Source organism: Chelon labrosus (genome assembly GCF_963514085.1).
Source record: "Chelon labrosus genome assembly, chromosome: 6".
Taxonomy (NCBI): Eukaryota; Metazoa; Chordata; class Actinopteri; order Mugiliformes; family Mugilidae; genus Chelon; species Chelon labrosus.
In genome coordinates this window covers 13876621-13904460 of record NC_140342.1, presented here as the reverse complement: position 1 = coordinate 13904460, position 27840 = coordinate 13876621, and the positions used below count along the sequence as shown (strand labels likewise).

Sequence of the window (27840 nt, the reverse complement as noted above, 5' to 3'; positions counted from 1 at the left end):
AAGGCCTGTGTTTACTAAAAATCCCTGCAGTCAAAGGCATAGAAGAATCCCTGAAATGTATGCGCTGTTCCAGCTGTCCTGCATGTGGGGAAACGCAATGTTCCTTTCTTATTCCCTAATGAATGAGCCAAAGGTCAGTGGTCTGGGAATATGGGCTCTCTAAGCCTTGCTCTTTTTGCAGTTCTTGAGAGCATCTGCCAGGGCGTGCAGTGCCATGTCAGCATTAGCCTTCTCGCAGTTGTATCCCATCAATCCGATCCTCATCACCTAATGAAAAGGGAGGTGGAAAGCACAGTATGTGAGGTTACCGTCTGCAGTGACTCAGCAGGATGATTCAGACAGCTGTTCAGACGCCAAACTGATGACACTGCGCTTTTTTAAAACTCTTGTTGTTAAACATGCCGAACAGTTAAGTCCGGAGTCAGTGTCAGGTAGCTATAGAAGTGGTCTCTAATAATATAAAAGCAGACATTATACATATATATGTGTGTTGCACAGGATCATAATAGTAACTAACCATGCCGATGGAGGGGCCCAGTCCTCCCGTCATCTCCATCTGGTGGTGTTTCATGATGTAGACCAGCATCTCCCTCCAGTTGTAGCCTTCAGGGATGGCAATGGTGGTGACAGAGGGAAGCCTCAAATCCTGCAGGACACATGTCACAGATTGACTGTAGTTACAGCAGGGGAGCACAAGTTGTCACTCTGCTCACGTTTAGTACAACACAAACAGTTACATCTTAAAGAAATTATAATAAGTACTGCTATCGATATTCTTTATTTAAAGTTTTGATGTCCTTGTTCAGTCTTGTTTGTCTTTCTTGTTCCTATGAGTAACGTTTCATTGTCCTCATATATGCAGTGTTTTATTTTGTTGTCTGCCTCACCTTTTCAGGGACGAACAGCTTGAGGCCCAAGTCTTCGAGTCCTCTGTACAGGTAGGCTGCCACCTCCTTGTGTTTCCTCCAGGACTCCTCCAGCCCCTACAGAGGGACAACGATTGATTATGTTCAGATGTAAATGGCTAAGAAAGTCAGAGAAGTGACTCTTAGAGCAGCTTCCAGACTAAAGGTGATTTAAACACCAGACAATGTATTTTTACACTCAGTGGTGAGTGTGCTTGACTTAATTACAGGCAAAAATCAGAAGACTGGTGAGCATACCGCACAATAATATGTATGTATCTAAAGTCTCAAACTTAAGATCATGAAATATGCAAAACAAATTTCAATTTCCTCCGTTACAGAACATTAAAGACATTAATTGATAGCTGCAGATAAGTTGGTGTCTTGATGACATATAAGAAATAATTTATGGTCAAATGGCCATGGTTGGTGAGCACACACTCCATTTACATGGTTAATGTTTATGTGGTGCTAATTATCTACCCTCTTGCTCCATAACCGATTTCACAAAATGCATACAAAAGTTTTTCAATGGAAATCTCAGCATTCCTTTCACTAAAGCAACTAATAAAGTGGTCAAATATCCATTTACCCTCTCAGCAAGAATTGCCAGACTCTCTCTCAGGGCGAAGAATCCGGAAACTGGACCAGTGTGGTGATATCTAAAACCCAGAGGACACATAATTGAATATAGAATATATTAATTTGATTATCTGAATGTCACACACGTGTTATTTACTGATAGGAACCAGTCCAGCTTTTGGTTTCATTCTAATAAATGGCCTGCATAGCCTGAGTTAAACTAAAGTTTAGGTTAGTCTGAAGAGAATAAAATTTGCACTGCCAACAGTCAACTTATAATCAGTTGTCTGCAGTGGACTTACGCTCTGACTGGTTCGCCATCACAGCCCCAGTAGTTGGACAGATGTGTCATGTCAAAGAGGTAGGATACGGGTTTTGTTTTCCTGTTAAACATCTTGTGGCTGTGTAGGTGAACAAACATATTGTTTTTGTTTTGTTTATTGTTTTCTTGTGATCAGTCAGAATGCACACATGGACACATACAGAGAGTCCCTCCTTACCACGCTCTGTCGTTAAAAGAGATAGGGGCTGTGCCAGGAGGTGCATTCAGTGCCTTCTGAGAACCAGTGTACAGGATGTCAATTTCTGGGAGCACAGTGAGAGACGGATTAAATCACATGAAGGCGCTATTGATGTCAACAAGCGGAGGAAGTGAATCTTATATCATTGTCTTACTTTGTTTGTCCATAAAAATTGGTGCCGCTCCAAGTGAAGCCACTGTGTCGACCAGGAAAAGACAGTTATGCCTGCAGGAGTTAAAACAGGAGCAGTGAGAAATATGGCATTATATTAGGTTTCTGTAATGCTCTGTTTGAGACGGATATGACGGGAGGCTCACTTTCTGCAGATGTCTCCAATGCCATCTACTGGGTGACAGAGACCAGCAGAGGACTCTCCGTGTGTGAGGAAAAACAAGACGGGCTTGTGTTTTTGTACGGCCTACGGAGAGATGTAAAAGGCATTCTTGTTATTGGTGCTGTAACTGAGTCTCAGTGATGTATTCAGTGGAACATTTCAGACATGGCTATGGCTGATAGAACCGTTTTATTTACAGAGGTAATTGGTTGCTTCAGAGACATGGTGCCTACCTGTTCAATTTCCTTATTGGTGAAATATCCGCCAGGGTCTTTCACCATTCTATGTACATTAGCACCTACACAGAAAAAAAAAAAAAACAGTATTAGCCAGCGTAGTAAATGAAAGGATAAATGGATACACTGGAGATCAAATACGCAATCCTAGTAGTGTGTCTGTCCCCTGTGGAGACCCAGCTGGTGCGTGCGTAAAACAGTGCGTAAACACTTACCCATTCTCTCTGCGATTTCTGCGACGCGCTCTCCCCAGATGCCGTTAATGGCTATGAGCACACTCTCTCCGGGCTCCACCGTGTTGAAGACTGCACACTCCATAGCAGCGTGCCCGGAGCCACTCATAGATATCGTCATGTTGTTCTCTGTCTGAAAGGCGTACTGGATCCCTTTCTTGATGTCATTCATGATCTATGACACGCAAAGAAAACGTCGTTAAATTTGTCTGGTGCGAAATTACGCACAAACTTTCGAGCTTGGAGCCCATCCGTTCGGCCTTTTTTGTAATTAAATCTAGAAAAGGTGGACAATTAAATTGCTAGCATGAATTATTGACGTTCCAATTGATGTTTACGTTGGAAGTTAATACAACAAAACCAAAACCCACATTTGACTTAAGATTGTCCACAAGAAATTTTAACCTGCACCTCCAACGTTCAGTAAGATACTTGAGTAAAAGTTGTCTGTTTCATAAAGTAGACTTGTTTGAATTTATAATAATAATTTATCTAAGTCTGATTCCATTTACCTCATACATTTCTGGGTGGAGGTGCCCAATTATCGGCTTGGACCCTGCAGCTAAGATACGTGGAGGAATGTTTGAGGGTCCCGGACCGAACAGGTAACGGAGAGGTACTTCTAGCGGTCGGAGCATGCATGCCGGCGGCGGGATGGTGACTGAGGACATGGAGCGGTCCAGGCGCTGCAGGATTGGCGCGCACCTTGCGGCCAACGGACTGTCGAGGGCCGCTGCTGCCTGCTGGGTCAGCAGCGCGCTCCGGCTGAACAAAGCCCGCTGCATCATGGCTGGTGTCCTGTTCCTGAGAAACCTGCACCGACTGAGGTCACCGCTGACAGACGCAGACTGAGCCTGCCTGTGAGTTTGGGTGAAGATTTAAAACAAACAGGTCTTTGACCTTGTGGCCACGGGGCGGTGTGCGTCACTTCATTTAAGGTTTGGCAACAACGTGCACAATGTCATATCAAATTGACAGAGTGAAAAAAAGGTGTTTGTGCAGACCCTCGTTTATTTGGTTTGCAAGTAGAAGTTATATTTTAGAACAGTTTGACTTTGTGAATTATTCACAACATCTGAAATAATAGATAACCACATGGGTTTCCTTTCCAGGTTGTGTGTGGAACATTTTAATAATTATTATTTTTTTAATTTCTGATCAGGGATGTGTCTGTTCTTTAAACATCTTTAAATGAATGGCCACGAGTCTCCTGCAAAGACCCACAGGTGCATGTCTGGAGCTACTTGGACTGGTTTTGGTGACTTATTTCTGGTCTTTCAGTGGCGTTGACTCTTGAACTGGGTGGAAAAGTGAGGTCCTGCACTTGGCAGCTTGGAACCGGTTGAGGTTAGTTTACAGATGGTTTGTTGATTTTGTCTGCCCCTTCCGTCCCTGGAGTATTCAGATCGTAAAGAGGAGTCTCCTCTCTGAGAGCCAATCTGCTCTCTCGCAGGAAGAAGGGGGCAGGTAAATAAACAGCCGCTCACACACCCACCCATATAAACACATATGCACGCTCAGGGAAGCTGCGCAGTTTTATTGTGCAGCGTGCATTATCAGTGACACACTTTATCAAGTTGGGTAATTCCCCTGTGAGATAACACAAAGTGGTCGTTATATGGTTATTACACAAATGTTTTCCTGTTTCTAAACAGGAAACTAATTAATAGACTCAGAGATTTTTTTTTTTATTTTGCTCTGCTGCATATCAGAGGTAGAATATTAGATTATTCAGTCTAATTATAATTATACCGAAATCCACCAGAGACATTTGGACGTTCACAGCTGGCACCAGACTAGATCTAAAATTAGATTTTATCGGAGAGGAAGCTGTATTATTACTAATGGTGAGAGAGCTGTTGCCCTTTGTGATTCTCAGAACATGACAGAGAAGATTGATCAGAACCAATTTATATTCTCCCCAATAAGTCTCATTTTCCCATATTTTTTTAAGCAAATTATACGTATTTCTTCATGTTTTAACCTCAAGGTAAAAGTTTTATCACGCAACATTATTTAAATCAGTGTGAAATGTCAGTGTCACTTTGTTTGACAATTCAAAAAAATTTTATGAAATGATTGAAATTTTGTTTTTATGGCTTCTCTAATGAGTATCAGTATCATCGCATTTATTGATCATTTTTGTGACATTAAAGATTCATTCATCCATTCATTCATCTTCTGTAACCGCTTATTCCCGTTGAGGGTCGCGGGGGTCTGTTGGAGCCTATCCCAGCTGTCATCGGGCGAGAGGCGGGGGTACACCCTGGACAGGTTGCCAGTCCATCGAAGGGCCACACACAGGGACACAGACAACCATCCACACTCACATGCACACCTACGGCCAATTTAGAATCACCAATTAACCTAACAAGCGTGTCTTTGGATGGTGGGAGGAAGCCGGAGTACCTGGAGAGAACCCACGCAGACACAGGGAGAACATGCAAACTCCACACAGAAAGGCGCGAAGCAGACGAACCCGGGACCTTTCTCGCTGTGAGGCATCAGTGCTAACCACTTCGCCACTGTGCCGCCCGACATTAAAGATATCCTGATCAATACATCTTTCTTTTAAAATAAAAATTCTGACAACAAAACTAGTTCGTGAATGTGGGTTTTCTTTACTGGTTATCAGTAATTAAGGGTCATTTCAGGGTCCAGGTGCCTCTCTACGAGTGTGGCTGGGTAAATAATTACACCGCTGGTAAACATGTTCGACTTGGTTTTACCCTCTCACTGGCCTTTGCCCTGGACTCGATGCTCAAACCTGCCCAAACAGAGCAGAGCAGGAGGAGGAGGAGGAGCTGGGGAGCGATAGAAAAAGAGGTACAGAGAGAGAGAGAGCAATGAAACTGTCTGTCTGTCAATAATAGTGCTAGTGGTATTTGGTTTGTCTGTCGCTAGATGCTTTAGACATGGGTATTTGGATGAAAATGTTGGGTTAGGATGATTTGTTTTATAATTTTCTTTACAGTACATTAACAGAGTCTATACAGAGCTGTCACAGCTGGCTTATGGTAAATAATGTTTTACACAGTAAACATAGGACTAAATGAGAAAAAAAAAAAGTTCAATGTGTCCACATTTTACAATTCATTTGTTGTTTTAAAGCACTCTACTCCAAAAACACAGTGACTGACTTCAAATCTGTTTGAAGTTTACATGTTCTCCACGTGCTATGGCTTCCTACTGAAGTCCGAATACCTGCATGATAAATTAGCTGTAGGTGTGCATGGTGTGTGTGTTCCCTGTGATGAACTGGTGACCTGCCCAGAGTGTACCCCCACCTCTTGCCTAATGCAAGGTTGGATAGTCTCCGTCCCCTGTAACCTTCTACAGGATAAGAGGTCCTAGATTATGGTTGGCTATCGTCTTTGTGTCGCTCACAGTGTTGCAACTCTGAACCATGACGGTGTGTGAAGAATGAAGGAAGAGAGCACGAGAGAGAAAACCCCAGCTCACTTTCATGTGGCTGGCTAATCATGATATGGAGCTACTGTCAGGCTGGTTTTCAGAAAGTTGCTTCATGTTTGTATTATTTGACCATTACAGAATCACTGCAGCTGCCTCTGATGCCCTTTAGCTGGAGGAGTGCTGAGAGAGAGCCATCCAGTGTCATGAGCAATTTGTGCCACTTTCAAGTGCATCTAGAAATATGCATGGAGCACAGTAACTGGACAAAAAAAAAAAAGGACAAAAAATTAAAAGAAATTCTTCTGCAGATCAGAGTCTGCAAGTTTCTGGTCAGAGAACTGCACCATTAGAGCCTGGCTGTCTATCTACACCTCCAGTCTCATCAGTCTCATATTTGCATCCCTGTTTGGGTGTCTGATGTATGTTACGGTCCACCCTGTCCTCTCCTCCCCCTCCTCCTCCTCCTCCTCCTCCGGTGCTGCATCGCTCTGCCTGCCGCTGATGATGCTGATGCTGATGTCATCACCGCCTCCCAGCATCCCTGCCACAGCTGCGCCGCCATTTTCCCCACTTTCAGACCCACTGACTGACTGAGGGACAGATTGACGGCGGGGCCTCTGGAGCATCCCGCACCCATCCTCCTGTTTATCCGTCTGGCCCTCGCTCCTCCCTCCCCCTCTCTGTCTCCCACTCTTTTCTCCGACTGACGCACCGCTGTGTTCAGCACTCAGCCCACCGAGCGCTGCTGCTGCTGAAGCTGAAGCTGAGGCAGAGTCTCTCTCTCTCTCTCTCTCTCTCTCTCTCTCTCTCTCTCTCTCTCTCTCTCTTTCCTCGGCGGATACTCCATGTATGGATGCGCGAAGGGAAATGATGCTGTAGGCTAACCAAAGACAGAGAGAAAACCCAAAGTGCAGGCTGTCAAAGAGATTCAAGAAGGAGGCACCGGAGGATCCTGCCGTTGTTTTGAATGGGCAGGGGATTCACCCTCTGCGGTGGTCGAGTCTGAGTTGCTGAGGTAAGACGCGGCTCCGCTGGCATGTTTTTCACGGCATAGCATCGGCACATATGAGTGTCACGCCTTGGGAGGACAGTATGTGTGCGTGTGTTGGTGATGTCGAGGCCTTTGTAAAGAGAGACGAGAGACGCTGCGTCAGGGTGTTTGGGTCAACAGTTGTCTCTAAAATGCTAAAATCTACATTTAAAAAAAAAAATAGCCTATCATAAGCCTTTTGAATCAGTTAGATAAACACACGGGCTTGTAGAAGGTGCAGATGTCATCTGAGCTGTAATAATGTGTGCTGACCTCCTTTCTGACGCAGTGGTGGATGATGATTTGGAGGCTCTATGTTTACGCGGCCTGTCTTTGAGGTGCGGCAGGCAAAGCAAGATGGAGGAGACAGTATTGACACAATACTTGGAAATATCCCCGGTCTTCACCGCAAATATCTTCTCAAATTTGAAAAAAAGAAGTCGCGCCAAGCTCATGTTTATCATGTGTGACGGCGTGTTATAATGACGTTACGCAGGATTTGTGTTTTTCATCGATTGAGAAGCCGATGGATGTGCGCCACACCGACTTGACGCAAATGCACCTTTAAAAATAACTCTAATTTATCTGTTCACGAATAGAAGAAAACTCCTAAAAGCCATCCTTGTGGATTTTAAATAAAAACAACGTTAGTCAGAGAATATCCTTGTAAAGAGGCAGCGAATAAACGCCTCGTATTTGATGACAGGAATGTGGATTATTTTCTTATTTTGAATGAAGCAGTGAGACCATCCAGTTTCATCACAAGGCCCTGAGCCATGATGGGGAGGCTGCCCGAAGAATAAGCAGCCATTTTACTGTAGAATAGCGGGGATGCTGAGGATCATTCTGCCAAATAATGGCCCAGTCATTAAGTCAGTGTGTTTTTAGAGCTGTGTGTTTCATCCTGAAGACGAGCTGACTCTGATTCACGACCTAAACATGGGGGAATGTGTCATCTATTAGTCTTAGCTGTGTACGACCAACAAGGCTCTATGTTTAGTATTTAATAAAAGAAAAAAGTCAAGCTGTAGATTATTCTGAATAATAAGGCATTCGTCTTTGTTGTAAGATAAAGCTGGTCTGTGTCTGAACAACGCCCTCATTCATCGTCCACCTGTGCAGGTTTCAGGTGTGCGTGTCTGTAGCCACACGGATCTCTAGCTCTTTCACTCACACCCACCAAAAACATGGCGGGGGCTTCGGTGAAGGTGGCGGTGAGGGTCCGGCCCTTCAACTCCAGGGAGATCGGGAAGGAGAGCAAGTGCATCATTCAGATGTCAGGGAACACCACGAGTGAGTATGACTTGTTGACTTAATTGTAATTGCGTGGCGTCATATGTCGACCTCTCTACATCACTTTGACTGTAATGAAAGCAAAAAAATGCCCTTCAGTTGGAAGGAACTCAACCTTTTTATTGATATATTTTTATATTTCTCCTAATACAGACAAAGCTATCATTCAGTAACAATTGTTTTCATCTGCTGTTACGTTTCTTAGAGCTTCACAGTGCAGAATGAATTGTGTGCAGACATTTAATATCATTTTCTAAAGGCAAGAAAGTCTCTTTGTGCTCACCGTGTACGGTGTGGACGTTTCATCACATTACCAGCGAGCCAATCATTGTCAAATGTACAACCAGTGTTAAACCTCCAGTGCACTTACACTAAGAATGGAGTCAGTGAAGCAGGAGACATCTTCTATTCGGGACTTAAAGTTTGTGTACTTGTAGGTTATACTTGAATTCTTCCAAAAGTAGTTCTCCTGTTAAGAAACTTAAATTAAGTAATTGGAATCTTTATGGACAAAATATATGAGACACATACCATTGTTTGTAGCAGAATATTTTTAAATGTTTTAGTCCACACATAAAGGGTTGAAAAGAAATTGCACAACATAAACGTACATACAGCTGAGATATACAGTGGTCAACCATAACATTATGACCACCTTCCTAATATTGTGCAGGTCTCCCTTGTGCCTCCAAAACAGTTGTGACTCATCAGAGAATGGACATGGGCCGTCGTCTGAGGGTGTCCTGCGGTGTCTGGCAACAGAATCTTGTTAGTGGGGGCCTTTGGGTGCTATGGGTTGAGGGGAGGGGCGTCTGTGGATCAGACTTGTCCCAGTGCATCCTAGAGATACTTGATCAGTTTGGGATCTAGTGAATTTGGACGCCAGGTCAACACCATGTGCTGTTTTTCCTATTTTCTTCCTGAACTGTTTCTGTGTGTGTGTCTGTGTCGGGCTGCATCCTGCTGGGGATGGCTGCTGCCATCAAGGAATGTCATTACTATGGGGTGGGTCTGGTGGGTGGTACATGTCTAAGTGGCATCCACATGAATGCCAGGTCCAAAAGTTTCCCAGAACATTGAATTGTCACAAGATGGTCAATGATATTTACTTCTCCTGTCAGTGGTTTTAATGTTGTTGATGATTGGTGTTTATGCACTCACATTCAGGGATGAATGATAGGAAGGACATTATATCTCAAAAATTGATAACTGCACACATGCACAAAAGGTAACTAACCACTGGTGTGATTTTGTCCATGCTGTTTGTAAGTAGGTCACTGGGATAAGGATATCTTGTACATTTTTAAACATCCAGTAAATAGATCATAAACAGGATTATTGATTGAACGTATTGTCAAAACATGTTCAGCCAGGTGATTTTTGTTTCCGCCAAGCTCAACCCCAGCATGTTCTAATGAATAATTAAGACAGTTTGACACAGTGAAGGTTATGACTCTTGTCTTTAAAACCATAAATGTTATGATATCTCTGCTGCTGTTGTGATCGTATTTCTGTCAGCTACATCGAGACAAGTTTAGCATTATCTGCCAGTTATTTGTCTTGTGGGCAGCTTTGCCCCCCGGCAGCATAATAGTAGGCAGGGAGGCATGCAGCGTCTTGGCAGCTCGAGAAGGAAACAAAAGCTTCAGTCAGGCCTGAAGCCTGTCAGTGTGTGTAGGATGCAGCGACCGCCGCAGCTCTCTTCTCTCATCACACGGGCTGCAGGGACCAGAAAGGCCTCGTTGTTCTGCTCGAGTCCAGACTAGGTGTCAGCTGATTCAAGTGTATGTGTGTTGGAAGGAGAAATAGGGAGGCATGTCGGCCTTGTTGTGCCTGTCGGTGTTTTTTTAGTGAGCTCATTAAACCCAGAACACTTTCATTATTTGAACTCATTTTAAATGTGAGTGCTTACAGCTCTGTCTCCTCTTGTGTTTTCTTTTCGGGCTGCGTTGTTTCAGGCTGAGTGCACGTTTCACGAGGACGCTGCTGCCGCTATATTAAACTTGTCCACAGGCGATGAAACAGAGGACTCAGTGTGCAGGGAAAAGAGCAGCTCAGTCTTTGTTCCACTGTCTACATAAGCCACATGCATTTCCTCTTTAAAAAGACACTATTAAAGCTGTTATTGATCAGAACTGTTAATTATTTCAATATATATGTATCATTTCAAAGTTGAGTGCTTCTGGTTTATGGCCTTAAATTAGCTTTTTTATCACGGTAATAGTGGCAATTACAGAAATAGAATAAGCTCCCACGCAGAGTTTTGAGGCAGAACAATGTACGACTGGATTATCGGTTACAATTATCAATGATATAGGCACATAAATGACAAGAAAAGACTCAACTTGATTGATAAAGAAGGAGTAAATAAGGATTTTAGAGCAAACTATTCAAAGATAAGAATAAACAAGGTCAAGAAGACTGACAAATAAATGTTTTGTATTAAAAGGTGTACAGTAGATTTATAAAATCTAAAACTAAAGGCTGTTATAAAATAATATGCAGCTTTTGAGACTTCTAACTGATCTGTTTTGGTCTTTCCAGCCATCTTGAACCCTAAACAGCCGAAAGAAAACAAGAGCTTCAACTTTGACTTTTCGTACTGGTCACACACCACGGTGAGTTTTGCAGCTTTCATCAAATACGTACACAATACATCAGTACCGGTCACATAAGGAAATTACCAGTGACTAATTTATCTCACTTCTTGTCTGATTGCATAGTGAGTATTCACGCCGTCCCTCTAATCTCTATTTCTGCTCTGCTCTCACCGTGCCCGCAGCCCGAGGACATCAACTATGCGTCCCAGATGCAGGTGTACAGGGACATCGGAGAGGAGATGCTGCTTCATGCCTTTGAAGGCTACAACGTGTGTATATTCGCGTACGGCCAGACAGGAGCAGGCAAAAGCTACACCATGATGGGCCGACAGGAACAAGACCAGCAGGGAATCATACCTCTGGTAAAACAGAATACGGCTCTGACCGACTTCTTGTAAATGTTGCCACTCGGAAAAGCAAATGTATTTGTTGACGCCACAAAATGACGTTCACTTCCTTGTTCTCCAGATGTGCGAGGACCTCTTCACCAAGATCAACGACAGCAATAATGACAACAGCATGTCTTACTCTGTGGAGGTGAGTGAATCTCTCTCAGAGGTTCAGAAGCTCAGTCATTCTTTCTTTTATTGCACCAGGAGCACATCTGATAACTGATTAATAACACAAAACACTTTTTATGACAGGTGAGTTACATGGAGATCTACTGTGAACGTGTGCGCGACCTGCTCAACCCCAAAAACAAAGGAAACCTGCGCGTCAGAGAGCACCCTCTGATGGGACCCTACGTCGAAGATCTGTCCAAGCTGGCCGTCACCTCCTACAACGACATCCAGGACCTGATGGACTCTGGAAACAAGGCCAGGTAACGTAGCGAGTCGACCGGCGACGATGAACGTGATAATCGGAGCATGGGTAGAAATGTGAGAGTGCGCACTGTTGCTCTTTCAGGACCGTGGCGGCCACCAACATGAACGAGACCAGCAGCCGCTCCCACGCCGTCTTCAACATCATCTTCACGCAGAAGAAACACGACATGGATTCGGAAAACACATCGGAAAAGGTTCGAAGACCAGCTCACTGTCACGCCTCACGAAAAGAAATGATTATTTCATGCGTCGTTGGACAAATAAATCAATAAGGAGAGATGCCTCAAGGCAGAAATAATTTTATCACCTGAGAGGAGGCCGCGTCTGTATGGATTGATAACCGCAATAACTGCCTTACTGCCGGTTACTCTAGCTCAGTTTCAGGTTAATTATGTTGGATGTGTTTTATTTTGAAAGTATGTTGTGTGTCCTTTGTAGGTCAGTAAGATCAGTCTGGTGGACTTGGCTGGCAGCGAGAGAGCCGACTCCACCGGAGCTAAAGGGACCAGACTGAAGGTGAGAGCTGTCTGCTGTGTCATTGTTTTTATTTATTTGTGTTGGTGAGTTTTATGGCATTGTGAATTGTCAATTTAATTGTGAATGTTTGGAAGTAATGCTTCAAATGTAAAACGTGAGTAAACTGACAAATACACTAAATGACGTTAAATGTATTTTTTTTGTGTGTTTGCAGGAAGGAGCAAACATCAACAAATCTCTGACCACACTGGGGAAAGTTATCTCTGCTCTGGCTGAAGTGGTAGGATTTCTGCTAAAAAAAAAAAAATATACAGCTGAAAAAGTATTTTTTTTTGTTTTCTCCAAATATTAATTGTTGGACTTTTTCTTTCACCTCACAGGACTCAGCACCAAACAAGGTGAGTGTTACCTAATAAATGTAACAATTTGCAGCAATAACAGGCTCTAATTAGTGTTTTGCGTGACGTGAGAATAAATCGTGTGTTTCTATTTGTGTTCAGAACAAGAAAAAGAAGAAGGTGGAGAGTTTCATTCCCTACAGAGATTCAGTTCTGACTTGGCTTCTGAGGGAGAACTTAGGTATACAAACGCAACACAAAACCTCAGTTCTTGCCACGTTTAAAGCATTTTCTGTGCACTTAATGCGTCGTTTGTCTGTCTTTTCAGGAGGAAACTCTCGCACAGCCATGGTGGCTGCCCTCAGCCCTGCAGATATCAACTATGATGAAACCCTCAGCACGCTACGGTGAGGAAAATGTCATGAAATTGTTATTTTCGTTCGCTGGCATTTAAAAGATAATGTCAGATTACTCAATGTCACACTTCAGGTTCAACCAGCTGAATGGATGTGCTGCTCAGATTTTCATACTTTTCAATATTTCTGAAGAAGGATTTACGTAGCTTTTGTAGTTTTTCATTTCATGTATTTTCATTAGCTGAATGAAAAGGCTGAGGGATAACACACCTTGACATTGAGGACCTCTGTCCCTGCAGGTATGCTGATCGGGCCAAACAGATCCGCTGCAACGCAGTGATCAACGAGGACCCCAACAACCGCCTGGTGCGTGAGCTGAAAGAGGAGGTGGCTCGTCTCAAGGACCTTCTGTATGCGCAGGGCCTGGGAGACATCATAGAGAGTGAGTCTTACGTGAAGAAACGCGATTCTTACTCATGGAAAATGTACATTTAAAGGCACACACACAAGCACGGAAAAACCTGCGTTCAGAGCTTTTGTGCAGGTTTATTCTCAGACAGAGGCTTAACTTGGAATGTGGGTGTCGCTCACAGTCTCTTCTCTCCTCTGTCCTCTATCAGCGTATCGCTGCACTGGTCCTGCCATCGTTGGTTTGAAATGTGTGTATACTGTAATTCTAGCAAGCCTGCGCTTTGCAACTTAGAAAAAACAAAAAAAAAAAAAACAATCCTGAGCCAGCCTTCCTCCTTCACCACACCAGAGACCAAATTAATAATCCCAAGAGACTAGATTGTGTGTTAATGTGATAAAATTACGTAAAGCATGTTTGGCCGAACACAAAAATAATCAATAAGGTTAAAATCATGTTGCTGTAATCGTTTTCTTTTCCGAAAACAAATTCTCCAAAATGGCCTCCTTTTTTCTTTCCATTCATTCAGATTTCCTTGGTAGTTTGGTTTTGAAAATCGTTAAATCTTTTAAATGGGCTGAAAAGATTTCGCTCTTTGTTTCTGTTCTCTTTTACAAATTCCAGACAAAACAATAGCAGAAACTGCCAGACCCAAATTTCGCATAAAACCTTTCGTGCAGTGTTTCTGTTTTTTTTTTTAAACAAGATCATAACACGAAAGAAAGGACTGACTGGGAGGACGCCATTTTAGATTGCCTTCTTTGCATCCTGGTTCTCTGTGTGTGGAGCTCCCGTAGCTGAAGCTATGAGTCAGGTGCTCAGAGGCCTGCACTGCCAGGATCTGCGCAACCAGATGCTGTGCTGAACACTTTCAAGATATTAGTACATGCTTCACACAAAAAAAAAAACACACCGTTTATTTTGTACATGTTTGTACTTTCTCATAACCATGCTTGCAGCAGCTTGTCGAGTGTGTTTATGTGTAGTTCAGTGTCAGATATATATAAAAAAAAAACTTTCACTCTCTCTGACATTTTGTGCTTCATCAGTTGCTCTTTTCTTTTTATCTGTCTTGGCTTTAGTAAGACCTCTGCTTGTTTGATCCATTATTTGAGCTTTCTCTTCTTTTTTTTTTTGTTGTACTCCTCCTTGTCGTTCCCCTATTTTGTCCTTTTTTTAATCCCTGCGTGTTCCTCTCAACCCCCGATGTGTTTCCTCAAATACCTCGCGTCTGCTCCCACCGTCCGTTCTTCCGTCCGCTCTCTTCCACGCAACGCCTCTCTCTCTGGCAGACCTGTGCGATTACAAGAACTTTGTGAATAATCGCCAGGCTGTCAATCAAAGGGGTGATCTCTCCACAGTGACCAACGCCATGACGGGAATGAGCCCCTCCCCCTCGATGTCCGCCCTGTCCAGTCGCGCCGCTTCCATCAGCAACATCCACGATCGCATTTTCAGCCCGGCCAGCGAAGAGGCGATTGAAAGGCTCAAGGTAGGGAGGATGCAAAGATTAGATGTATGCAAAAAAAAAAAAAAAAAAGAGCAGACATGAAAGTACCAAAGTGTGTTTGGATCTTGACATAAGATGCTGAGCAATGTTACTATTGCCATTAAAGTATGAGTTGTTCTTACACATTCGTTATAAATTCACCAACAGGAAACTGAGAAAATCATCGCAGAGCTCAATGAGACTTGGGAAGAGAAGCTGCGCCGCACTGAGGCCATCCGTATGGAGAGGTTTGTCCAATTTATACACGCTTCAGATATAAGAATTGTCCTCAAGTCTCATTCCTGATCATATATGCCCTAGACTGTATAAATATGGACAAACTGCCGCAATTTTCCCGGGGATACGGGCGGCGCCATCTTGCAGTTTTGGATCACTTTACAGTCAACTACCTAAAATGACAGACACCATCCTTGAAAAAAAATTATTTGATGTGTGTTTTAGTGTTTTAGTTCACACTAAACATGGAGGAGGTGGAGCTTATGACCTATACTGCAGTCAGCCACCAGGGGGAGCTCTACTTGCTTTAGCTTCGCTTTTGAGGAGCAGTTCAGCCGTCTTATCTTTATACAGTCTATGATATATGATCATACTCTCTTAATATTCAAAGTAAAGTTAACATTTATTCATTTTATTCACTGATTGTGTTTTTTTCTCATGTTTCATAATTAAGATAATCCTGAGAGCAGGAATATAGCCTACTATATTTTTTGACATGCTCCAATCAGACTGCTGTACATATTAAAACACAGGTCATTTGGTTCAGATTGAAATACAACAAATGGACGGATTTTCATGAAAACCGGTTTAATGGCCCCTGTGGGATGCGTCCTGATAACTTAGTGATCCTTTCACTGCCACCATGAGGTTGATATTTATTTGTTTTAGAGAAATCTTAAATGTGTTGTAATGAAACTAGTTTTCACACGTAGTTTTCTACTGCTGGAGGAACTGTTTCACGATCAGATCAATATACTTATTTATTTATACCTGTAAAAATCTATAACAAGCCCATGAGCCTCAAGTCTCAAATTAGTTCGAATAAGCAAACGTTACCATGTCATTATGATAAAGATGTTGATCACGGTAACCAATGTACCTGCTACTAGCATGTTAGCATGTTAGCACAGTGAAGTTACCATTTAGCTTTGTGCACTATAGAGGCTTTCATTTGACATATAGTATGCTCAGTACATACTGAAAATTACACATTTTTACTCATACATATTAGATGATTAGTCATTTATTATTTATATTATTGTAACTTTTCATAGTCACCCCAGTGATTCACATACAGTGATCTTATGAAACAAACAGTGGGAGTTAAGAGGCGAAAACATTTGTCATCACTTATCATCCAACATTCATACCTTTTATTACAACTATAATCCTATTTTGGTTTCTAAATTCGATTCATTCATTATGACTTTCTGTAGAGAGGCCCTGCTCGCTGAGATGGGTGTTGCCATGAGAGAAGATGGAGGCACTGTTGGTGTCTTCTCGCCCAAAAAGGTACTTGTCCCAGTTGTAAACAAATTTAAAACACGCCATAAAAAAACAACAACATACATTTATCTGTCCAACCTCACACAAACATTAAAACTATTTGACATTTTCCCTTTAGACCCCCCATCTGGTGAACCTCAACGAGGATCCGCTGATGTCTGAGTGTCTGCTGTATTACATCAAAGACGGCATCACCAAGTATAATTTTTTTTTTTTTTGATTTAATCCAGATAGTCTGCCGTCTTTAGGAGTTGGTATAATTCTGTTTGCTTTATCCTGACTCAGGGTTGGCCGTGAAAATGCAAAGACTCGTCAGGACATTGTTCTCAGCGGCCACTTTATCAGAGACGAGCACTGCACCTTCAGCAGCACCACCAGCCCTCAGGGAGAAGGTAACGGTTGCGCTTTCTCTGTAGATTAAATTACAGCGTTATAAATAAATGTTCTAGGGTGTAAATAAATACTAAGAACAAAGCCTGCCAACTTTTTATATTTTTAAGTACTTTGTTCAAATGTGATTCAATGAAGCCTTTTTTTCTGGAACAGGATGTGTCATCCTTGAGCCGTGCGAGGGAGCGGAGACTTACGTCAATGGCAAAAGAGTGACCTCTCCCATTGTTCTGCGGTCTGGTAAGTTTTGATTTCCACTGTAATTTCTTTAAAATGGTGTACAATAAACAATATGTAGAAGAGTAAACGGAGAAGAGTCAGCAACTAAAATAGCCACTAAAGCATTTCAACTTGGTAAACCACAGTTTCTGGTGAGGAACAGTTTAGACTTTGCAATTGTGTAATTACTAATTAAAATATGCGCTTTCTATAAATCACAAGACAGCATAACGTCGTGACCGATTAAAACATTCGATCTTTAAAGGAAACCGCATTATCATGGGCAAGAGCCACGTGTTCCGCTTCAACGACCCGGAGCAGGCTCGTCTGGAGCGAGAGAGGACGCCATGTGCCGAGACTCCGGTGGAGCCCGTCGACTGGGCCTTCGCTCAGAGAGAGCTGCTGGAGAAACAAGGCATCGACATGAAGCAGGAGATGGAGCAGAGGTACTAATTATTATAATGATGATGATTCTGATGATTACATATGTTAAGTTTTAACATATGTAGTGCTTTGGCTCTTGTTTTTGGAGATTTATTTCGTAATAACTGTTTGAATTACTGTTGCTAGTATTTGTATTTTTATCTGGTATTGACTGAAATCAAATGTTCCAGGCTTCAGGAGCTTGAGGATCAATACCGCAGAGAAAGAGAAGAAGCCAGTAACCTGCTAGAACAACAGAGGCTGGTGAGTACATGCTCGGTTCCTGTTATCAACATTAAGGTGTCGTGTTGTGTTGTCAAAGGCGCCTGATGATGATTCATACTCAAACCCATTCTGCTCGTGATCTTTCTGCCAGGACTACGAGAGCAAACTGGAGGCCCTTCAAAGACAGGTGGACTCTCGGTACCTGGAGTCACCAGAGGAAGAGGAGGAGCCTGAAGAGGAAGGTGATACTGTCGCTGTTCACTGTTACGGATTATTGATTAATCAATGATTTCTGTGTCAGGCTTGTATTTGGTGAATATTTGCTCACATCTCAACTTTTCTTTCCCTCCAGTGCCGTGGACGAACCGTGAGACAGAGCTGGCGCTGTGGGCTTTCAGGAAGTGGCGTTTCTATCAGTTCACCTCCCTCAGAGATCTGCTGTGGGGCAACGCCATCTTCCTCAAAGAGGCCAATGCTATTAGTGTGGAGCTGAAGAAGAAGGTTAGATATTATTACAGCAAGTAAAAGTGAATCTTAAAAATAATGTAATATAAATCTATAAATTTATTGTAATATTATGTAAGAGTCTAGATTCAATCTGGCACTAATAATATTCCTCCTGCGCTTGACAAGCTAGATACCTTTTTAAAATAAATTTAGCATAATTTTAATGTGACACTTGCACATGAAGGGTGTGAAGTGTCTGCTAGTGGTCGTTGACCGTTTTGAATTCATTCAGCGTGAGTCCTTGTCTGGACATCACAGTGAGTCATCTATGCCTCGCCCAGTTTTTAATTTCAAACACCCCCCTAACATGAATGATACAGTATTATCTAATAATAATAAGTTCAGCCTATTATTTTTATGCTAAATACTGCAGCTATGAATCCCTGTGATGTTTTATATCAGATTTTAATCTGTGTGAATCTGTCTTTGAATGCTTAATGACCAGTTACACTGGCTGCCGTTAGAATGATATTTTAAAAAAGGCTAAATTTCATACCGCAGACATGATGCAGGAAAATATAAAGAAATAAACACGTGTTTTTAATTCGTGTGTCATCCTTGCAGGTGCAGTTCCAGTTCGTCCTGCTGACGGACACTCTCTACTCTCCGCTACCCGGCGACCTGCTGCCCCCCAGTGTGGCTAAAGAGAGAGAGAGAAGACCTTTCCCTCAAACGATCGTTGCCGTCGAAGTACAAGATCAAAAGAATGGAGCCACACATTATTGGACCCTGGAAAAACTCAGGTACTAACATTGATGAAAGTCATTATTAAATGTATTCATCCACTTAAAAGAATGCAAAATAGCTAAAATATATTTTGTTCCCTAAAAAAATTTCTTGTTGGTCCTTCTAATCTCGGGGGTTTTACATAAAGTACAGTGAAGTGTCTCATTTTAGCTCCGACCCCTCCTGCATTATCTTCTCTTGTTTATGCTGCCCCCTGCAGGCAGAGGCTGGACCTAATGAGAGAGATGTATGACCGTGCTGCCGAGCTGCCCAGCAGCGCCGTGGAGGACTGCGACCACGCCCTGACAGGAGGCGACCCCTTCTACGACCGCTTCCCCTGGTTCCGTCTGGTTGGCAGGTCAGCACATTAAACAGATTTAAACTCACCTTTCTTTTTTTTTTTTGTTGTTCCCTGGTTAAGGCTTGTTGAAACCAAAAAAACTTTCCTCACTCTTCCCTTCAGAGCTTTTGTGTACCTGAGTAACCTGCTGTACCCGGTGCCCCTGGTGCATCGCGTGGCCATTGTCAGCGAGAAAGGAGAGGTGAAAGGCTTCCTCAGAGTCGCTGTGCAGGCCATCTCAGGTACTAAAGCAGACAGATCCTGCTGAACATTATGGCAGTTCTTTCAAATAAATAATTGTTTCTTCTGTTTTATCTCTATTCAGCTGATGAGGAGGCTCCTGACTACGGCTCTGGTGTTAGGCAGTCAGGAACCGCCAAGATCTCCTTCGAAGACAAACAGTTTGAGAAGGTATAGTGAACCTCTAAATTCATCATAGTTTACAAGGGTGGAATTGAATGTACATTTTCTACTTTGGCATGTTAACAGTGTATGTCTTGTTTTAGTTCCAGACTGAGTCGTGTCCTGGCGGTCTGTCGCAGTCCAGCACCTCCCAGGAAGAGCTGCGCATTGTGGAGGGAGAAGGACAAAACGCTGAGATAGGAATCTCTGCAGATGAAGTTAACAACAACACGTGTGAAGGTGACTGGAGGGCTGCTTAATATTCTGGGTTACAGATCAGGCCTGTGTGGGAAATTTTAAACCTTGTATAGATGATAGTTAAACCTTTGGATGACTCTATAACAAAATACGTAGTCAGACATGTAATTTGTCTGTTAGTTGGAACTTTTGTCTGCACTAAATATAATACTACAATAAATTAGTTTATATCGCTTCCTCTGTGACATGCAGCCCTACAGGAGCTTCCTCGCAGCCCAGTGAAGAGTTTAGGTCTGGGTTTGGATCTCCCTCTGGACGTGTCTCCGGAGAAAGCCCTGTCTCACCTGAGGATCGGCAGCACGTTCACCTTCAGAGTCACCGTCTTACAGGCTTCCAGTATCTCGGCAGAGTACGCTGACATCTTCTGCCAGTTCAAGTAAGTTCAAGCGTCTCTTCACTGAACTCTGCCGTCTCTCTGTCTTCTGGGGACGGTCTAAGAAGAGCAATGAATACAGATTGGATTGATTTCAATTGACTTGCGTAACGTGCAGGAAGTAATGAAATGTCGTATTTTTAGCTTCATTCATCGCCATGACGAAGCTTTCTCCACTGAGCCTCTGAAGAACACGGGCAGAGGACCTCCACTGGGATTCTACCATGTACAAAATGTAAGCGGCATACACTGCAACAGCTACTATCATTTAGATAAAAAATCTGAATGTTATTTAACATGTGGTCTTAGTAACTGACAGGCTGAACAAACATATTTCTCCTGTTAGATCACAGTGGAGGTGACCAAGTCTTTCACGGAGTACATCAAGACTCAGCCCATCGTCTTTGAGGTGTTCGGACACTACCAGAAACAGCCCTTTCCCCCGCTCTGCAAAGATTTAATCAGGTCAGACGGGAATGTAATTTTCATTTTCCACCAGCAGCTCGTCAGTAATTAATGATTTGACGTCTCCCGATGGAAGGAAAGCTGTTTCTCTTTTTGACGGTTTCATGTTGGGTTTCTTTCAGTCCACTGAGGCCCTCCAGGAGGCAGTTCCCTCGGGTCATGCCGCTATCCAAACCAGGTTAGTAATAAATGAATTAAATGAGCCTCAAGTAAAGTATTAACCCTATTAGTAGTCATCATATTAATATATTTAATTAGATCAGATTAGATTCAACTTTATTGTGTTTGCATATAGTACATGTGCATACATAATGAAATGCAGTTAGGCATCTAATCAGAAATGCAAACAGCAAAAAGTGAAACATTAACCCAATAATAAATACACACGTGTGTATGTGAGTTGTGTATAAAAAGGTCTATTTTGTAACAGCCATAATTGATGTTTTTACTTCCTATGACAAGACCAGGACAAGTATTTTCAGTTTATAGCCTGGTCTAAGTTCACTGATTTCCCTTTGACTCGCTCTGTGGAGGTTCTCAGTCATCCAGGCCATGGTAAATCTAAGTTTGTTAGACCGTGAATTAATCTTTCCTCTCTTCTTTCTTCCAGTGCCGGCCACCAAGCTCAGCACTCTGACTCGCTCCACCGCAGGACCTTGTCACGCCAAATACGACCTCATGGTGTTCTTTGAGATCTGCGAGCTGGAAGCCAACGGAGAGTGAGTCTAATCTGTTTTTGTCGCCCCTTTAACACCATAAAAATAAGGCACTGAACACTCAGCACTCTGTCATAAGATGTAACGAACGGATTATTTCTCTGCCTCCAGCTACATCCCAGCTGTCGTTGACCACAGAGGTGGTATGCCCTGCCACGGGACCTTCCTCTTACATCAGGTTTGAACACGTTTCTACAAATGACCATCGTGTGTCCGTTTAATTCTCAGACTCCACAGTCAAATTCACTTAACGTCTTCTTGTGACTCCGCAGGGCATTCAGAGGAGGATCACCGTCACCATTGCTCACGAAACAGGAAATGACATCGAGTGGAAAGAGGTGAAGGAGCTGGTTATCGGTGAGTAAAACACTGGCTAGGTTTTAATAAAAAATAAAAAGAAGGGACCAATCTCATCGTGAATTGTTTGACTTCAGGTCGTATTCGAAACACTCCAGAGGCTGATGAGACCATCATAGACCCCAACATCCTTTCCCTCAACATCCTGTCCTCTGGATACTTTTGGCCAAAACATGATGACAAGTAGGAATTTTTGACTAATAAAATGATTGATTTCTATTCAGTGTCTTAAAATTCAAAATTAATTTCACATCAGATGCTTTGCAGTATTTTTTAACATCGCTTCAGCGTGTCTTTTACAATCCAGAGTCTAATGTTCCTTTCAAGCAATTTTCATTTTGCATGGATCAGTTTTATTTGCCGAGTTCAAACTTTTAACAGCTGCGGTTAAAAGTTTCTAATTCATGTCTTGTGTCTCTTTATTCTTTGTTAATGGCAGCGTCTCCTTGGGAGTTGATCATAGGTATACTGACAATCATTTTTTTATTCTTTCAATTATTATTTCTAATAACAAAAACGTCCGTTTTGCTGGCAGATTTTTCATGAGATGACTGACATTTCTTTAAAGGCAAATAGATGGTACATTTTGTTTTTCTCGCCGTAGGACTTTCTACCGATTCGAGGCGGCGTGGGACAGCTCCATGCACAACTCTCTGCTCCTGAACAGGGTCACTCCGTACGGGGAGAAGATCTACATCACCCTCTCTGCTTATCTAGAGGTAATAGAAAATACATGTAATGATGCATTCGCTCAGTGTCGAAAGTTCCCAGCAGCTTCTACTGGGAAGTACAAGAAGGAATCTGTTCACAATTATTGTGTAATTGAAACAGTATGTTTTAAATGCATCAATGACACTGATTTCACTTTATGTGGTGTTTGCTGATTTTCACCAAACGTCCAATCACTGGTCAGGGTTATTATCAATGCTGTGTACACTTTTACTAGATGGAGAACTGCACTCAGCCGACGGTCATCACCAAAGATTTCTGCATGGTGTTTTACTCTCGGGACGCGAAGCTGCCGGCGTCCCGCTCCATCAGAAACCTCTTCAGCACTGGCTGCCTCCGGCCCTCCGAGAGGTACAGATATATGGATTCAGTCGCAGTTATCTTAAATGTAGTTTATAGTTTGATCTAATTTTTTACTTTTAATTTATGTTGCCCTTAGTAACCGCGTCACAGGGGTCTATGAAGTAACTCTCTGCCACGTGGCTGACAATGGAAGTCCAGGTGATGCAGAATTAAAACTAAAAACTAAATCTTCCATCTTTGTTTGTTTTGCTAAATTCATGGTCCGTATTATTCCCCTTTATCAGGCATGCAGCGCCGTCGCAGGCGCGTGCTGGACACCTCTGTGGCGTATGTCAGAGGAGAGGAGAACCTGGCTGGATGGAGGCCTCGCAGTGACAGTCTCATCCTCGACCACCAGTGGGAGCTGGAGAAGCTCAGCTTACTGCAGGAGGTCGGTTTACAAGACTGACGAGGTCGATGACAGAACTAAAACCATGACAAGACCAAATATTTCTTGTAGAGTCAGATTATAGTTTATTTCACTGTGAGGGACTCACAGCAGCATAACATTATTCTAAACTCTGCCACCTTTTAAATCTTTTATACAAACTGAGGGGTGATCTTCACATAGGGAGGTGGAGGAATCTTTTTGGCTCTCTTACTTTTACTGTCAGGCCAACAGGCAGCAGTCAGTGGTTCTTTGTGGACATTTTTCTTTCTCTCCTTTCTGTGTGGAGTTTGCATGGTTCACCCTGCACATGCGTGGGTTTTCTCCAGGTGCCCTGGCTTCCTCCCGCAGCCCATAGACACGCTTGTTAGGTTAACTGGTGATTCTAAATTGGCCGTAGGTGTGCAAGTTTGTCTTTCTTTCTTTGCACTGACAGCTGGCATAGGCTGCAGCCCCCCCACAGCTCCCCAAAGGATAAGCGATTACAGATAATGGATGGCATTTGCTTGTGAGGCTACGTACAGCCTGCCCTAACTTATTTCTGGACTTATTTCTGCGGAGAAACATGACACCACTCCGAGAAAAACAAAAGCAGCTGCAGTATTGCTGCATATTTTTCATGTTGAAACATACATACAAAACATAATATCATATACATTTTTAGATATTGTTTTCTTAAAAACATGCTAGGATTGAATATTAGTCCAGATGATCATTAGAATTTCTTATTTACAAGATTTAAGACCAATTTAAATGACAACTATTCTATCTTTTAAGGTGGAGAAGACCAGGCACTACCTGCTGCTGAGGGAGAAGCTGGAGGCGACTCTGCAGGCGGGACAGGACGCGCTCTACAAGAACAGCGACATCAGCGACTTCGCAAAGAGCCCCGTCCTCAGCCACAGTCCTGGCAGCAGCCCCGCCCCCGACAGCCCCAACCAGAGGCAGAGGGAGCTGGCTGCTAAGGTGACTGCCGGTCCACGAGGCCTCCAGAACGTCATTTTTTTCTCATTTACATCTGTTGGGACACGACTGCGTTCAGCAGAATCTAACAGAAAACACTGCTGTTTCTCACTTTCTTCTTCCCAGTGTCTGCGTCTGCTGATGCACACCTTCAACAGGGAGTACAGCCAGGTGAGCAGCAGTGCCAGTGAGAGCAAGGTGAGCCCCAGCTTAGGCCCTCTAACCCGGCCCGTTAATCCTTCTGAACCTAATGTTTAACGTGTACCTTCACAGAACACTTAAGCCCCGACCCCCTCCCCTCTGGTCGCTCTCTGCTACTGCATCAATTCATCATTCTTTCATTTATTCAGTAGAGATTCTGCTCTTTTTTTTAATACTTCACTCATCTGTATCCCGACTAAGTTCATAGTAACCTCCTGCAGACCTGGGTTGACTATTATTCACAAATATGTCTTGCTTCATTGGAACTTGATAGATGAAATAAGCCAAACATGACAATCATTTCGTTTTTCATACTATCATTAACTCAGGTCTGTTGATTAATCCCAAAACCCATGTATCAATAGGTTAAACCTTAAAATTATTTAGTTTCACCTCCTACTTTCCCAGACCTCACCCCTCCCTGTCTGTCCCCCACTTAGACCCTTCTAGACCTGCACTAACCCAATAACACTCCTGCATGTCCTCTTTAACCTGTTAACCAGCGAGGGGCTCTTAGACATATCGAGGTTTCATATTACAACCGTGGTCCTACAATACATTGCTAGAAAATGACAAAGTGTCTGACTGAGTTGTTCTCTGAATGCATGTCTATGTCGTACGTTCTTAATTGTTTGCTGGTATGTTTTGTCTGTATCTGTATTCGTCCCTCCTGTCGTGTGTGTCCTTGTTATTCCTATATCTGTGTGTGCGCGCGTGTGTGGGTGTGTTTTAGCTTTCGGAGATGTCCGCGTCGCTAATGAGAGAATCATCCTCTTCTACGCTGAACACGCTCACGCCCTCCTCTACATGCCCCTCACTGGTCGAGGGACATTATGATATTAGGTGAGTGAATAGATGCGTTTAGTCGTTAACAGCGTTCGCTGAACTCAGATTGTTGCTCAGGTTTAGTTACTAAGATCTTGGCGTAGCCGTGGCTGTATGAGAAGTATGTTTTTATAAAAATATTTAGAATTAATCATAATCATGTGCTAACAGTATTAGATCTTAAATTCCCAAAAATTGTGTTCCTTTTTGTCACGTTGATGTTGTTTGTGTTGTGTAGACACACTGATCCCAGTTCAGGTGCATCCACACCAGACCTGGACCCCTACAGTCCAGTGGACAGAAAGAAAGCTCTCAGAGGATGCACCTTCGTTCCCGACATACAGGAGATTCGTGTCAGGTCAGATTCCTCGTTGTTTGCCATAAAAATATGCCGTGCAATCTACCAGATCAAAACATTTAATTCTTTAGACAGGTTATTAACACAAGTATTTCTTTCATCACGTGCAGTCCCATCGTCTCAAAGAAGGGCTACCTGCACTTCCTGGAGCCCCACACCAGCGGATGGGTGAAGCGTTACGTGGTGGTGCGCAGGCCCTACGTCTACCTGTACCGCAGCGAGAGGGACAGCGTCGAGAGAGCCGTCATCAACCTGTCGTCTGCGAAGGTGGAATACAGCGAAGACAAACAGACGTTACTGCGGGTACGACCATGCATCGGTTCAACACTGACCGCTGAATACATAAACAAAGTGAATTGGAATGAACCTAAGTAACCCCGCTGTGTTTGATCTCTTCAGACTCCCAACACATTCGCTGTGTGCACCGAGCATCGCGGGATACTGCTGCAGGCCACCAACGACAAAGAGATGCATGACTGGCTGTACGCTTTTAACCCTCTGTTAGCCGGCACCATCAGGTGGGTGTTGGGGAAACAGTAATGAGAAAATACACCTTAAACATCATTTTCTAAAGCTTCCTTGAAATGTAATGATAAATGGATACAAAGGAATCATTCAAAGGCAATATAATACTACTTACCAGGAAATAGCGTTAAATTCCTAACTTAAAAACTATTAATCAGTGGTGTTTTTTTTTAGCTTGCTTAACTAACAGGACTAGAGTCTGTTAGACCCAACACAAACCTATCCTGAACAAATCTGAAATAGTTTTGTGAAAAACAAGTGTCTAGTGACACTTAATTTGGCTTAGATAGTCTTTTAGTTGGTGCATCAAAAATCTGCAGAATACCCTAAAATGTATATTAAACAGTCATTCAATTTATCAAATATGGGAAATAGATTTTGCAGCATATAAATATGTCTGAATGGATCTTGGCCAGGCCTCTGGAAACCACCAGATGCTTTTATCCTCCCACTATAAACCCAATAACATTTTTTTCAGGAACCTCACATGACCCTATTAGATAGAACCTGTTAAGATAAAGTGCTAAATCAGAATTGTACTGTATTGTTATTGACGCTATATGAATAAAAACTGAAACGTGAATAATTGTTTTCCTAAATACAATAATAGCTCTTTTCTTTTGTGTTGCTTCCCGTCAGGTCGAAGCTCTCCAGGAGAAAGTCGGTCCAGTCGATCCCGTCTGCTCAGAGGATGTGAGATGTGAACCAGCCTGGCGGAAGCAACGAACAAACAAAACAGCGCAATCTGAGCACGCTCAGCTCGGCATCCTGCTCTAATGAACATAGACAAACTTAAACATCGAACCATTTATTCTATATGACGACCGCTCCACTCCCAAAAAGTCACTTGATCATTTATTCCAAAACCCAACAAAAAAAAAAAAACGTCTTTTTACTTTCTTCAAACCCTGCATGGTGTGCTCCCTTCAGACCCCTAGAATAACTCATAAGAAAAAACTAACCACCCAAACCTCTGCGGGGCGTTGGGACTAGTTCTGATTAGTCTTCATGTACATGTAGAAATCTGTGAGGCTTACCAGTTCCCTGTAGGAAGATAGAGGCCAGCCCCATATCACAGTTGTAAATGAAGCATTAACCATCAACCATTAACGGCATCACGAGAAGAGGAAAATGAAAACATGAAAGCGGATGTTCCTCTTTGTAGAAGTGGTTTAAGTGCAGGGTTGAAAGCTCCATATAGTACGTCCACCAGACATAGACTGTACATTACCTCAGTTTGGATTGGCTTGGTGCTCTACAGCATAGAGCGTTTGTTTTGCTGCAGATAGCAAAGACATAAACTGCTGTGGCTCGTCATTTTAACACTGAAGTAGCACGAGGAGGGATTTGTTAGGACTAAAGGAAAAGCTGTTGTTCTTGTGTGTGCTTTTTTTTTTTTTTTTTTTTATAAACATGGGCTTCTAAGGCAAAGTAACACTGTTTCTTTTTACATAATCCCTTGCAGACATAACCATAAAGGAAAGCGTTGTGTATTGTTGCTCTTGTCATTTCCTTTGCACTGTTATTTATTTGTGACAGG

General features: G+C 42.9%; 2 protein-coding genes across 5 annotated transcripts; one reads left to right on the top strand and one right to left on the bottom strand.

The window, feature by feature from the left end:
* Nucleotides 1-63: 63 nt before the first annotated feature.
* Nucleotides 64-3802, bottom strand: agxtb (alanine--glyoxylate and serine--pyruvate aminotransferase b). Its single transcript, XM_084546084.1, has 11 exons — nucleotides 3324-3802; nucleotides 2794-2986; nucleotides 2576-2640; nucleotides 2326-2426; nucleotides 2163-2233; nucleotides 1988-2072; nucleotides 1790-1888; nucleotides 1498-1567; nucleotides 888-983; nucleotides 518-646; nucleotides 64-267 (listed from the first exon to the last, which is right to left on the bottom strand). The coding sequence occupies exons 1-11, from the start codon at nucleotides 3597-3599 to the stop codon at nucleotides 160-162; spliced, it is 1293 nt and encodes a 430-aa protein (XP_084402210.1). The 5' UTR covers nucleotides 3600-3802; the 3' UTR covers nucleotides 64-159.
* Nucleotides 3803-8240: 4438 nt separating this feature from the next.
* kif1ab (kinesin family member 1Ab) lies at nucleotides 8241-27119 on the top strand. 4 transcript variants are annotated; one of them, XM_084546379.1, is made up of 48 exons: nucleotides 8241-8548; nucleotides 11093-11166; nucleotides 11331-11510; nucleotides 11617-11685; nucleotides 11793-11971; nucleotides 12058-12169; nucleotides 12414-12491; nucleotides 12667-12732; nucleotides 12833-12850; nucleotides 12953-13031; nucleotides 13119-13197; nucleotides 13446-13588; nucleotides 13767-13805; nucleotides 14917-15047; nucleotides 15213-15292; nucleotides 16499-16574; nucleotides 16687-16766; nucleotides 16854-16960; nucleotides 17115-17198; nucleotides 17443-17623; nucleotides 17792-17864; nucleotides 17977-18067; nucleotides 18178-18326; nucleotides 18897-19075; nucleotides 19279-19416; nucleotides 19522-19640; nucleotides 19724-19809; nucleotides 19905-20040; nucleotides 20251-20434; nucleotides 20576-20666; nucleotides 20778-20896; nucleotides 21019-21074; nucleotides 21507-21615; nucleotides 21724-21790; nucleotides 21885-21969; nucleotides 22047-22152; nucleotides 22409-22432; nucleotides 22574-22688; nucleotides 22916-23049; nucleotides 23138-23199; nucleotides 23286-23431; nucleotides 24206-24394; nucleotides 24518-24589; nucleotides 25326-25435; nucleotides 25656-25775; nucleotides 25886-26078; nucleotides 26175-26293; nucleotides 26940-27119. In XM_084546379.1, exons 1-48 carry the CDS (start codon nucleotides 8443-8445, stop codon nucleotides 26995-26997), a joined length of 5091 nt encoding a protein of 1696 aa, XP_084402505.1. In that variant the 5' UTR covers nucleotides 8241-8442; the 3' UTR covers nucleotides 26998-27119. The 4 variants fall into 4 exon arrangements, with proteins under 4 accessions (XP_084402505.1, XP_084402503.1, XP_084402504.1 ...); XM_084546377.1 differs by having other exon boundaries at nucleotides 14848-15047; XM_084546378.1 differs by lacking the exon at nucleotides 13767-13805 and having other exon boundaries at nucleotides 14848-15047.
* The last annotated feature ends 721 nt before the right edge of the window (nucleotides 27120-27840 follow it).

What these genes read in the sequence shown, in the direction of transcription:
- kif1ab (XM_084546377.1), top strand. Translation starts at nt 8,443, where the DNA reads ATGGCGGGGGCTTCGGTGAAGGTGGCGGTGAGGGTCCGGCCCTTCAAC. An exon ending in GAAACCCTCAGCACGCTACG is followed by an intron (nt 13,198 to 13,445) that starts GTGAGGAAAATG and finishes CTGTCCCTGCAG; the next exon opens with GTATGCTGATCGGGCCAAAC. An exon ending in CACCAGCCCTCAGGGAGAAG is followed by an intron (nt 16,961 to 17,114) that starts GTAACGGTTGCG and finishes TTTCTGGAACAG; the next exon opens with GATGTGTCATCCTTGAGCCG.
- agxtb (XM_084546084.1), bottom strand. Translation starts at nt 3,599, where the DNA reads ATGATGCAGCGGGCTTTGTTCAGCCGGAGCGCGCTGCTGACCCAGCAG. An exon ending in CCAATAAGGAAATTGAACAG is followed by an intron (nt 2,427 to 2,575) that starts GTAGGCACCATG and finishes ATCTCTCCGTAG; the next exon opens with GCCGTACAAAAACACAAGCC. An exon ending in TGGCAATTCTTGCTGAGAGG is followed by an intron (nt 984 to 1,497) that starts GTAAATGGATAT and finishes GTCCCTCTGTAG; the next exon opens with GGGCTGGAGGAGTCCTGGAG.